The 12,330-nt window shown below is 53.3% G+C and overlaps 1 protein-coding gene across 2 annotated transcripts; it reads left to right on the top strand.

Annotated features, from left to right (window-relative positions):
• The first annotated feature begins 6,072 nt into the window (after nt 1–6,072).
• TUFM (Tu translation elongation factor, mitochondrial) lies at nt 6,073–12,327 on the top strand. 2 transcript variants are annotated; one of them, XM_029058578.2, is made up of 11 exons: nt 6,073–6,231; nt 8,173–8,225; nt 8,442–8,610; nt 9,565–9,731; nt 10,186–10,290; nt 10,500–10,664; nt 10,921–11,053; nt 11,285–11,389; nt 11,507–11,658; nt 11,741–11,860; nt 11,951–12,327. In XM_029058578.2, the coding sequence occupies exons 1-11, from the start codon at nt 6,189–6,191 to the stop codon at nt 12,122–12,124; spliced, it is 1,386 nt and encodes a 461-aa protein (XP_028914411.1). In that variant the 5' UTR covers nt 6,073–6,188; the 3' UTR covers nt 12,125–12,327. The 2 variants fall into 2 exon arrangements, with proteins under 2 accessions (XP_028914411.1, XP_028914412.1); XM_029058579.2 differs by having other exon boundaries at nt 8,176–8,225; nt 11,951–12,211.
• The last annotated feature ends 3 nt before the right edge of the window (nt 12,328–12,330 follow it).

Here is a 12,330-nt window from a genome sequence, read left to right as displayed (position 1 = left end):
AGGGTTTGGGTGGGAAGATAAGGGGTACGGCTTTGGACGGCTTTGAGGTGACGGGAGGAAATCCAAGTAGAGATGTCTTGAGGTGTCTTTACCAACCTGATGAATTAATTGGGCTAGGACTTTTAATGAAAACAAGCCATAAAAAAGTGTTCATACAAATACAAACTCCACTCTGGGTAATATTATAATTCTTCTGGCTACTGGTGCCTAGTGTCAGGGGCACCAAAGCTGGGACGCTGGAAGCGATGGGAAGCATTTTGGCAGACTTACCTGTTTCCACACATGTCAAGCAGACTGCTCAGTACCAGCACCTGTCAAGACGCCGAGTGAATAGCGGTCAGGTCATTCATTCATTCCCTTCCCGGAAATTTCCTGCAAAAGGGGGCTGGGGGTGCAGAGGGACTGGGATAGCTCCCAGTTATTCTCTGTGGCGGTAGTCTAATGTTCTCCCAAGCGCTTAGTCCATCCAGTCCTCTGGGTATACGGGGCTCATTAGATACTATTGATTGACGGATGGATTGGTAGGGGCGAGGAGGGATGGAGCATTCCTCTCTCCCATTTGAGGGTTTGGGAACGGGGAGTGGCAGGAGCCTTACTGAAGGCCTTCCCAACTAAACCCTAATTTCTGCTTCTCCCACTCCCTTGGGCGATATCTTTGCACTTAGGCTTATTCCCTTCATCCACCCCTCCCTCAGCCCCATAGCACTTATGACCCTATCTGTGATGTATTCATTTCTATTAATGTCTGTCTGTTCCTCTAGACTGTAAGCTCGTTGTGGGCAGGGAACCCATCTACCCACTCTGTTATATTATACTCTCCCAGGTGCTTAGTTCAATTCCCTACATATGGTAGCACTCAATAAATGCCATCGACTGATTGGAGAGAGGAGTTCTACCTCCCCTGGAAAACCCTCCAGGTCAGTATTTTACATGTGCTTTATTTATATGCGCGTGGGGGGGTGGTAATATATAGTAAATGCAGAGGCAGCTAACAGAAACATCTACTTCTGACAGTCTGACAATACCGCTTTTCTCCTCACTTCTGAGAAACTATTCCAATACTCCCCTGCTTCCTTAGAAGTCCCACCAGTCTTTCCCAGACCGCGTATTCCTTTGATCCTCCTCTGGTCCCTCTAGTCTTAGGTGCCTTTCGATATCATTCATTCATTCATTCATTCAATAGTATTTATTGAGCGCTTACTATGTGCAGAGCACCGTACTAAGCGCTTGGAATGAACAATTCGGCAACAGATAGAGACAGTCCCTGCCGTTTGACGGGCTTACCTGAAGCTTCTCCCCATCCGTCGGTCACTCGTCGCTTTCCCCGTCTTCTCCCTGTCTGTGGCTCTTCCCCCTCCAACTCGTGTTTCAGGCGGGTGGTTCATTCACTCATTCATTCAATAGTATTTATTGAACGCTTACTATGTGCAGAGCACTGTACTAAGCGCTTGGAATGTCCAATTCGGCAACAGATAGAGACCATGCCTGCCCAATGACAGGCTCACAGTCTAAACAGGGGAGACAGCAAAACAAAACAGAACAGAACAAAAACAAGATAACATCATCAAGATAAATAGAATCGAGGAGATGTACACCTCATTAACAAAATAAATAGGGTAATAAATAATATATACAAATGAGCACAGTGCTAAGGGGAGGGGAAGGGGGAAGAGCAGAGGGTTGGCGGGGGGAAGAGGAGCAGAGGGAAAGGGGAGGGCTCAGTCTGGGAAGGCCTTCTGGAGGAGGTGAGCTCTCGGTAGGGCTTTGAAGAGGGGAAGAGAGTGAGTTTGGTGGTTACCGAAGGTGGGCTGCTCCTCCAGGCTGCTGCATCTGAAGTCCACTATCCTGACAGATTTACTGCTTTTTAAAGAAACTGCAAATCCACCCAATTACTGGAGGGGCACACATCACCTCCAATCCTTCTTGGGTAGTCCCCTCTAGACTGTAAGCTTGCTGGGGGCAGGGAATGTGTCTGTTATAGTGTTCTACTGTACTTGCCCAAGCGCTTAGTACAGTGCTCTGCACACAGTAAGCACTCAATAAATACGATTGACTGACTGAATGACTTGATCGGGAACCCATCCCCTGGGGCACCAACCTCTACCAAAGTTTGATCTGCCCCTGCGTCATGGCTCGTCACCTCAGTCCATTCAATCTAAATTCCTTATACACCTATATACGTATATATGGAACGTACATACATTATGTATATAATTCTAATTATGTATAATGTTTACTGTGTATGTATAATGTATATGTATAATATATATTGTGCATAATAAAAATGGGTGTGTTTATATGTGTATGTGTGGAATGGTCTCCAAAATGGGAAGCATGGAAGGAGTCAGAGGACCGGCTTTCAATTCCATTTCTTCCGCTCCCTCCCCTCGCTCTCCTAAACTGATGGTTGGGAGATGAGAATTGCAGGAGAAAAGCAGGGGGTGGTTAGTTTTATTTTTCTACAGGTATTTTTTTCTCCTAAGGAACTGTTCAAAAAACTTTAAGCAAAGGGAGAAGCAGTGTGGCCTAACGGAAAGAGCCCGGACCTGGGAGATGGAGGATCTGTATTCTAATGCCAGTCCTGCCACTTATCCGTTGTATGATCTTGGGCAAGTCACTTCACTTTTCTGGACCACAGTTCCTTCATCTGCAAAATCCCCCGACCTTAGACTGTGAGCCCGTTGTGGGCAGGGATTGTCTCTCTTTATTGCTGTACTGTAAGCTCCAAGTGTTTACTACAGTCCTCTGCACACCATAAGCACTTAATAAATACAATTGAATGAGTGAATGCAAAATGGGAGTTCATTCATTCATTCATTCATTCATTCATTCAATAGTATTTATTGAGCCCTTACTATGTGCAGAGCACTGTACTAAGCGATTGGAATGAGTTCAATACCTGTTCTCCCTCCTCCTCAAACTGTAATCCCCATGTGGGATTATTATCTTGCGTTATCAGATTATCTTCTATCCCAGTGCTTAGTATAGTAGTTGGCACATAGCAAGTGCTTAGCAGATACCACAATCATTATTATTAGAAGTAGTACTGTTATTAATGAGTGAACTAAACAGTGAAAGTAAATAATAATAATTGTGGCATTAAGTGCTTACTAGAGAAGCAGCATGGCTCAGTGGAAAGAGCCCACGCTGAGGAGTCAGAGGTCATGGGTTCTAATCCCAGTTCCACTGCTTGTCAGTTGTGTGACTTTGGGCAAGTCACTTAACTTCTCTGTGCCTCAGTTCCCTCATCTGTAAAATGGGGATGAAGACTGTGAGCCCCACGGGGGACAACCTGATCACCTTGTATCCGTTCCCCCAGCGCTTAGAACAGTGCTTTGCACATAGTAAGTGCTTAACAAATACCCTCATTATTACTATTATTAGTATGTGTCAGGGACTGTACTAAACGCTGGGGTAGATACAAGGTAATCAAGTAGATATTTATGGTATTTGTTAAGTGCCTACTATGTGCCAAGCACCTTTCTAAGCACGGGGGGAAATACAAAGTGATCTGTTTGTCCCCCGTGGGGATCACAGTCTCCATCCCCATTTTCCAGATGAGGGAACTGAAGCCCAGAGAAGCGAAGCGACTTGTCCCAAGATCACACAGCTGATAAGGGGCAGAGGTGGGATTAGAACCCACGACCTCTGACTCCCCAGCCCAACCTCTTCCCACTGAGCCCCGCGGCTTCTCAGGGGGATCCAGGGAAGGACCTGTGAGTGGGAATCCTCGCTGTGGGCAGGGAATAATGTTGGTGTTTGTTAAGCGCTTACTATGTGCCAAGCACTGTTCTAAGCACTGGGGCCGTCCCATGTGGGGCTGAAAGCTTCATCCCCATTTTCCAGATGAGGTCACTGAGGCCCAGAGAAGTGAAGCGACGGGCCCAAAGTCACACAGCTGACAAGTGGCAGGGGCGGGATCAGAGAAGCAGCGCGGCTCAGTGGAAAGAGCCCGGGCTTGGGAGTCAAAGGTCATGGGTTCGAATCCCCACTCTGCCACTTGTCAGCTGTGTGACTGTGGGCAAGTCACTTCACTTCTCTGGGCCTCAGTTCCCTCATCCGTAAAATGGGGATGAAGACTGTGAGCCTCACATGGGACAACCTGCTGACCCTGTATCTCCCCCAGCGCTTAGAACAGTGCTCTGCACAGAGTAAGCGCTTAACAAATACCAACATTATTATTATTAAGACCGTGAGCCTCACGTGGGACAACCTGATGACCCTGTCTCTCCCCCAGCGCTTAGAACAGCGCTCTGCACAGAGTAAGCGCTTCACAAATACCAACATTATTATTATTAGAACCCATGACCTCTGAGTCCTAAACCCAGGCTCTTGCCACTGAGCCACGGTGCCTCGCTTATTCCCCTGTCCTCTCCCTGGCGCTCAGTCCAGTGCTCTGAGCAGGGGAAGCGCTCAATTCCAAGCGCTTAGTCCAGTGCTCTGCACATAGTAAGCGCTCAATCAACACTAGTGAATGCTTCCCCTTGACTCTATTTATTGCCATTGTTCTTGTCTGCCCGTCTCCCCCGATTAGACTGTGCGCCCGTCAAAGGGCAGGGACTGTCTCTAGCTCAATTCCAAGCGCTTAGTCCAGTGCTCTGCACATAGTAAGTGCTCAATCATCACTAGTGAATGCTTCCCCTTGACTCTATTTATTGCCATTGTTCTCGTCTGCCCGTCTCCCTCGAGTAGACTGTGCGCCCGTCAAAGGGCAGGGACTGTCTCTAGCTCAATTCCAAGCGCTTAGTCCAGTGCTCTGCACATAGTAAGCGCTCAACCAACACTAGTGAATGCTTCCCCTTGACTCTATTCATTGCCATTGTTCTTGCCTGCCCGTCTCCCTCGAGTAGACTGTGCGCCCGTCAAAGGGCAGGGACTGTTCTTCCCCTTGACTCTATTTATTGCCATTGTTCTTGTCTGTCCGTCTCTCCCGATTAGACCGTAAGCCCGTCAAACGGCAGGGACCGTCTCTATCTGTTGCCGACTTGTTCATCCCAAGCGCTTAGTCCAGTGCTCTGCACAGAGTAAGCGCTCCATAAATCCTGTTGAATGAATGAATGTCTCTATCTGTTACTGATTTGTCCATCCCAAGCGCTTAGTCCGGTGCTCTGCACAGAGTAAGCGCTCCATAAATCCTGTTGAATGAATGAATGTCTCTATCTGTTACTGATTTGTTCACTCCAAGCGCTTAGTCCGGTGCTCTGCACAGAGTAAGCGCTCCATAAATCCTGTTGAATGAATGAATGTCTCTATCTGTTACTGATTTGTCCACTCCAAGCGCTTAGTCCGGTGCTCTGCACAGAGTAAGCGCTCCATAAATCCTGTTGAATGAATGAATGTCTCTATCTGTTACTGATTTGTCCATTCCAAGCGCTTAGTCCAGTGCTCTGCAGAGTAAGCGCTCCATAAATCCTGTTGAATGAATGAATGTCTCTATCTGTTACTGATTTGTCCATTCCAAGCGCTTAGTCCGGTGCTCTGCACAGAGTAAGCGCTCCATAAATCCTGTTGAATGAATGAATGTCTCTATCTGTTACTGATTTGTCCATCCCAAGCGCTTAGTCCGGTGCTCTGCACAGAGTAAGCGCTCCATAAATCCTGTTGAATGAATGAATGTCTCTATCTGTTACTGATTTGTCCATCCCAAGCGCTTAGTCCGGTGCTCTGCACAGAGTAAGCGCTCCATAAATCCTGTTGAATGAATGAATGTCTCTATCTGTTACTGATTTGTCCATCCCAAGCGCTTAGTCCGGTGCTCTGCACAGAGTAAGCGCTCCATAAATCCTGTTGAATGAATGAATGTCTCTATCTGTTACTGATTTGTCCATTCCAAGCGCTTAGTCCGGTGCTCTGCACAGAGTAAGCGCTCCATAAATCCTGTTGAATGAATGAATGTTAGGAGGGAAGGGCGCCTGAGGTAAATTGTAGGCCCGCCCAGGCCGCCTCACGCGGGGGGGGGGGGGACGACGACGACAAAGGCGCCGCCGGAAGTCCGCCGGGAGCGACCATAGAGAAGCTCGGCTGGGGAAGAGCGCCCGCTCCTGCCCCGGCGGCTGCGTCACTTCCGGCGCGGAGGCCGGAAGCGGCCTGCCGCTGCCGGTGCCCTTCTGCCGCGCACGCCGCGCCTTCCTCCTCCTCCTCTTCCTCCTCTTCCTCATCTTCCTCCCCGCGGGGCCCGGGGACGAGCCATGGCGGCACACATCATCGTCCGCGCGCGAGCCGGAACCCACGGTCAGGACCCCACGGGGACCCGGGGACCGGCCTCCCCCCGCCCGCCAACGGGGGAGGGGCGCCGGGGTCAGGGGTCAACCAGGCCTCAGTAAAACCCAGTCATCACCATCAGGGTATTTTTAAGTGCTTGCTGTGGGCCGAGCACTGCGCTAAGCGCTGGGGGGGATACAGCAGCGCGGCTCAGTGGCAGGAGCCCGGGCTTTGGAGGCAGAGGTCATGGGTTCGAATCCCGGCTGGGCCACTTAGCCGGGTGACTGGGGGCCAAGTCACTTGTCGGGGCCTCAGCGACCTCATCTGGAAAATGGGGATGAAGACTGGGAGCCCCACGGGGGACAACCTAAATAATAATAATAATAACGTTGGTATTTGTTAAGCGCTTACTATGTGCCGAGCACTGTTCTAAGCGCTGGGGTAAACACAGGGGAATCAGGCTGTCCCACGTGGGGCTCCCAGTCTTCATTCCCCATTTTACAGATGAGGGAACTGAGGCCCAGAGAAGCGAAGTGACTTGCCCACAGTCTCACAGCTGACGAGTGGCAGAGCTGGGATTCGAACTCAGGAGCCCTGACTCCAAAGCCCGGGCTCTTTCCACTGCACCACGCGGCTTCTCTACCTGATTCCCCCGGGTCCACCCCAGCGCTTAGAACAGTGCTCGGCACCTAGGAAGCGCTTAACAGACACCGACATTATTACACAAGGGAGGCCCGCCGGCAGCGGGAGAAGAGCAGGGGGAGGGGCGTCGGGGTCAGGGGTCAGCGAGGCCTCAGTAAGACCCAATCGTCATCATCATCACGACGGTATTTTCAAGTGCTGACTGTGTGCCAAGCACTGCGCTAAGCGCAGGGGGGATACAAGGGAGGCCCTCCGGCCCGACAACGAGAGGAAGGGAAGGGGCGTCGGGGTCAGGGGGCCAGCGAGGCCTCAGTAAAACCGAATTATCATTATCATCATGACGGTATTTGTTAGGCGCTTACTATGTGCCAAGCACTGTGCTAAGCGCTGGGGGGTTACACGGGAGGCCCGCAGGCCTGGCAGCGGGAGAAGAGGGGGTGGGCGTCGGGCTCAGGGGGCAGCGAGGCCGCAGTAAGACCCAGTAATCATCATCATCATGGTATTTGTTCAGCGCTTACAATGTTGCCAAGCGCTGTTCTAAGCGCTACAGGGTGAACCGGTCGCCCCACGTGGGGCTCAGACTTTTAATCCCCCTTTTACAGAGGAGGTCACTGAGGTCCAGAGAAGTGAGGTGACTTGCCCAAAGTCACACAGCCGACGAGTGGCGGAGGGGGGATTGGAACCCACGACCTCTGACTCCCCAGCCTGGGGTGTTGCCACTGAACCACGCTGGGGCAAAGCGTGGCGATGGGGAGCGGGGAGAGGCGGGGGGACGGCGCTGAGGGCCACAGAGGAGAAGGCCATTCAGCCAATCATTTATTAAGTGCTTACGCTGTGCAGAACGCTGTGCTGTCCCACCCTCCCCCTTTTTGACTAGAAGCCCGCTGTGGGGCTTCTAGAGAAGCAGCGTGGCTCAGTGGAAAGAGCCCGGGCTTGGAAGTCAGAGGTCATGGGTTCGAATGCCGGTGTCGGCTGTGTGACTGTGGGTAAGTCACTTCGCTTCTCTGTGCCTCAGTTCCCTCATCTGTAAAGTGGGGGTTAAGACTGTGAGCCTCACGTGGGACAACCTGATTACCCTGTTTCTCCCCCAGCGCTTAGAACAGTCCTCTGCACATAGTAAGCGCTTAACAAATACCAACATTATTATTATTACAATTATTGTTGTTGAATTGTACTTTCCAAACGCGTCGAACAGTGCGCTGCGCTCAGTAAAGACGATGGAATGAGTGACTACTAAGGGCTCACTGTGCTAAGCGTTGGGCGCCCGGTGGACCAGGGGCGGGAGGGGCCCGGCCTTAGCTCATCTCTCGGTCTCTCTGCCCCAACCAGCAGTCCTCCGAAGCTGCCGCTCCTCCCAGTTGATCCAGTCCTTTCCGAAACCGGTGAGAAAATACCCGTGCCGTAATTGTTGTTCGATGACTCCGGTCGTGAGAAGGTCTATGTGGGAACGAGGCAGTCAGTCCTGAGGTTGAGGATCCCTGGGCGGAGCGGGGAGCGGGTAACGGAGGGGAGATGCTCCTCTTTCTGGGCCGAAGAAGAATCTGTTGGGGAGAAGGCTTTGGTGCCCCCAATGTGGCGCGCTTCCGTTTCCCACCCAGACCCTTCTCCTCGATCCCCGGCTGAGCTCCACCCAGACGCTGCTCCTCTCCCGAGGCTTCGCGGTAGAGGCCAAGAAGACCTACGTACGGGACAAACCTCACGTCAACATCGGCACCATCGGTCACGTCGATCATGGCAAAACCACCCTGACAGCAGCCATCACTAAAAGTGAGTTGGGGGTACTGTCCGATCAGCGGGGTGGGGGAGGAGGGACGCCCCGGGGAAAATGGCATGGAGAACGAGAGCTCGAGAAGCAGCGTGGCTCGGTGGAAAGACCCCGGGCTTGGGAGTCAGAGGTCATGGGTTTGAATCCCGGCTCTGCCACTTGTCAGCTGTGTGACTGTGGGCAAGTCACTTCACTTCTCTGGGCCTCAGTTATCTCATCTGTACAATGGAGATGAAGACTGTGAGCCTCACGTGGGACAACCTGATGACCCTATATCTACCCCAGCGCTTAGAACAGTGATCTGCACGTAGTAAGCGCTTAGCAAATACCAACATTATTAGAGGAGTGGGGCAGACAAGAGGGCCAGAGCTGGAATGGGGGAGAGGGCTGGTGGTTCTTCTCAAAAGGAAGGAGTATTTAGAAATTCTAAGATGTAGCCATCCTGCATTCATTTCCACATCTAGTGCCTATTAGGAATCCCTTGGTGGCTGGGGAATGATAGTAATCGTGGTGTCGAGCGCTTTTGATTGTTAAGCACTGAGGAGGCTACAAGATCATCTGGTCAGAGCCCCACATGGGGTTCTCCGTCTAAGGAGAAGGGAGAACAGGCTTTTAATCCCCACTTTTCAAATGAGAAAACTGAATTACACAAGTTAAATGACTTGCCCAAGATCACAAAGCCGGCCTGGACCAGAGTGAGGGTTAGAACGCAGTTTCCTTGACTCCCAGGTCCGTGCTTTTTCCACCAGGCCTCACCGCTCTCCAGGGGAAACCCTCGAGGAACCCCTTCTTCAGTTTCTCCACTCACCCAACTGAGTGGTTTGAACAGGAGATTTCCCTGATCAAAGATGGGTGGTTTGTTGAAGGGGTAAAAGAAGAGCAGGCTGGCCCCTGGAGTTGCAGGTCGGGGTGGATGAAGATTGTTTCCTCCCCTAATTTTCCCACTCAACCCCTAGTTCTGTCAGAGGGCGGAGGTGCAAAGTTCAAGAAATATGAGGAAATTGACAATGCCCCGGAGGAGAGAGCCAGGGGGATCACTATCAATGCGGCCCATGTAGAATATAGCACGGCTGCCCGCCACTATGCCCACACTGACTGCCCCGGGCACGCTGACTATGTTAAGGTAAGAGCCAAACCAGGGAGGGGAGAAGAGAATTTCTCTCTCGTGCGCGCGCTCTTTCTCTCTTTCTCTCTCTCACATGCGCGTGCACACACAACCCAAGGGTTGTTTCTGACTAAAGCTTGTCACTGTCGAAGCAACAGGATTGTGTGTATCGGGGAGGGGGCAAGAGTTGGAGGAAAGGGGTGCCTACCCTAGGCTTGCGTTCGGTGGCTGGGGGCGTAGGGCATTTGGGAAGAGACACAGACAGGTGGGACCAAGCACGTAGGCTACTGGCAAGGTCAAGGTGGGAGGAATTTAAAGGAGGGAGAAGCATGTACCGGCTGTTTCACGGCAGCAATGCTCACTTGGGCCTCATTTACCCCAGAACTGGATTAACACAGCCCCACTTGGGCAGAGGGGCCGGCGGGGAGAGATCAATAGGCTCCTTCCTAAAAGCGTTCCTTTTTGCCTTCAGAATATGATCACAGGCACAGCCCCGCTGGATGGTTGCATCCTGGTGGTAGCTGCCAACGACGGACCCATGCCCCAGACCCGGGAGCACCTGCTGCTAGCCAAACAGGTACCCGGGGAGCCGGAGGCGGGGCAGAGAGGGAGAGAGAGAGACGGTGAACGCGATGGAATGGGAGAATGAGACTCCACGTAGTTCAGAGCCCCGAGGGTAGAGGCTGCTAGAGGGGCAGAAGGCCTCACCTTGAACTTGAAGAGGGAGATTGGGCCCGGGACCTGGAGTTTGGGTCGGAGCTGACCGCCTCACCCGCCCCCTCTCAGATCGGGGTCCAGCACGTCGTGGTGTTCGTGAACAAGGCGGACGCCGTGCAGGATTCTGAAATGGTGGAGCTGGTGGAGCTGGAGATCCGGGAGCTGCTCACGGAATTTGGTTACAACGGGGAGAAGACGCCCGTCGTCATTGGCTCTGCTCTCTGTGCCCTTGAGGTAGATGGGGTGGCCCTCTTCCTCCTCCTCGTCGTCCTCCTCCTCCCTTGAGCTCTGGAGGAGAGGACGGAGCAGGGACCGTCAGTGGTCGGCGCATCCTCCCCCACTCCTCAGGCCTGGTGCTGAATGCTAAAGAAGGAAGGGAATCCCCCCCCCCCCCAACTCCCCGTCCTTTCCTCCTACCCTTGCTTCCTTCCCCAAAGGCTCCAGCCTTTCCTCTCCCAGTTGCCCAACCCTTTCCCTCCCCCTTTGTTAGAACCGGGAGCCGGAACTGGGGGTGAACTCTGTGCTGAAACTGCTGGATGCCGTGGACACCCACATCCCCGTGCCCACCCGGGACCTGGATAAGCCTTTTCTGCTGCCCTTGGAATCTGTGTATTCCATTCCTGGTGAGATCCGTGGAAAGACTCCACACCTATTTGCCTGGCTCCTCCTGCAGCTTGTGAAATCTTCATCCTGTCCCCCCCCCCCCCCCAAACACAAAAAAAGCCACAAAAAACCCCGAACTATATGAAATATCGGCTCCCCTATCTGTCCTTCATCTTTCCCCGCTTCTTCCTTGCCCGTCCAGCTCTTCCTGGCTTGGCCCCGGCCCTTTATCTTTCCTGTATCCTCCCCAGGCCGAGGCACAGTGGTGACAGGGACCCTGGAGCGTGGGACGCTGAAGAAAGGAGACGATTGTGAGTTTTTGGGCCACGGCAAGAACCTGCGTTCCGTGGTCACAGGTAAACGACCCCGGCGCGGTGTCTGTCAGGGTCCTGCTAACCGCGGTGGGTGGGACACGGTCGGACCCCACCCCGACTCCTTTCCTCACCCCGGGCCCCCTCTCTCCCCCGCTCCAGGAATCGAGATGTTCCACAAGAGCCTGGACCGGGCCGAGGCCGGGGATAACCTCGGGGCCCTCGTGCGGGGGCTGAAGCGGGAGGACCTGCGGCGGGGCCTGGTCATGGCCAAGCCGGGCTCCATCCAGCCCCATCAGAAAGTGGAGGCTCAGGTGAGGCAAGCGGGAGGTCGCGAGGTGCCCGACCCCCTTCCCCGCCAGCCCCCCGCCCCAACCCCATTCCGCTGTCTTCCAGGTGTACGTTCTCAGCAAGGAAGAGGGTGGCCGCCACAAACCTTTTGTCTCCCACTTCATGCCAGTCATGTTTTCCCTCACGTGGGACATGGCCTGTAGGGTAATCCTGCCCCCGCAGAAGGTGAGTTGGACGGCAGGGAGGAAAGAGGGCCCCTCCTGGGTCGGGCGGCAGGGACCTAGATGGAGTTTCTAAACCCTCTCCTGGCTCTAGGAGATGGCCATGCCTGGAGAGGATGTGTCACTAACTCTGGTCCTGCGCCAACCCATGATCCTCGAAAAAGGTCAGCGCTTCACCCTCCGCGACGGGAACCGCACCATCGGCACGGGCTTGGTCACCGGGACGCCCGCCCTGACCGAGGAGGACAAGCTCTACAAGTGGGGCTGAGGCCCCGGACTCCTTCCTTCCCTCCTTCCCTCCCGTCTCGGCCCGGCGGCGGCAAGCACGACCGGACGTCCCCCTCCATCCCGGCCGAGGAGATGAGCTCCTTCCGCTACTCTGATCAAGATGCCCCAAGATGGGGAAGGTGCCCGAGCCAGTGTCTGTTGAGGGTGGGGTGTGTTGGAGAAAATAAAGTCGTGAATGTGAGAGCA

Source organism: Ornithorhynchus anatinus, chromosome 2, assembly GCF_004115215.2.
Source record: "Ornithorhynchus anatinus isolate Pmale09 chromosome 2, mOrnAna1.pri.v4, whole genome shotgun sequence".
NCBI lineage: Eukaryota > Metazoa > Chordata > Mammalia > Monotremata > Ornithorhynchidae > Ornithorhynchus > Ornithorhynchus anatinus.
Note: the sequence above shows the minus strand (reverse complement) of the source record. Positions and strands in the feature narration are given on the sequence as shown.

Bases quoted from the DNA above. Each gene is read 5' to 3' on its own strand.
- TUFM (XM_029058578.2), top strand. From the start codon at position 6,189: ATGGCGGCACACATCATCGTCCGCGCGCGAGCCGGAACCCACG. The intron at 8,611-9,564 runs GTGAGTTGGGGG...CTCAACCCCTAG, and splicing joins GACAGCAGCCATCACTAAAA to TTCTGTCAGAGGGCGGAGGT. The intron at 9,732-10,185 runs GTAAGAGCCAAA...TTTTGCCTTCAG, and splicing joins GGCACGCTGACTATGTTAAG to AATATGATCACAGGCACAGC.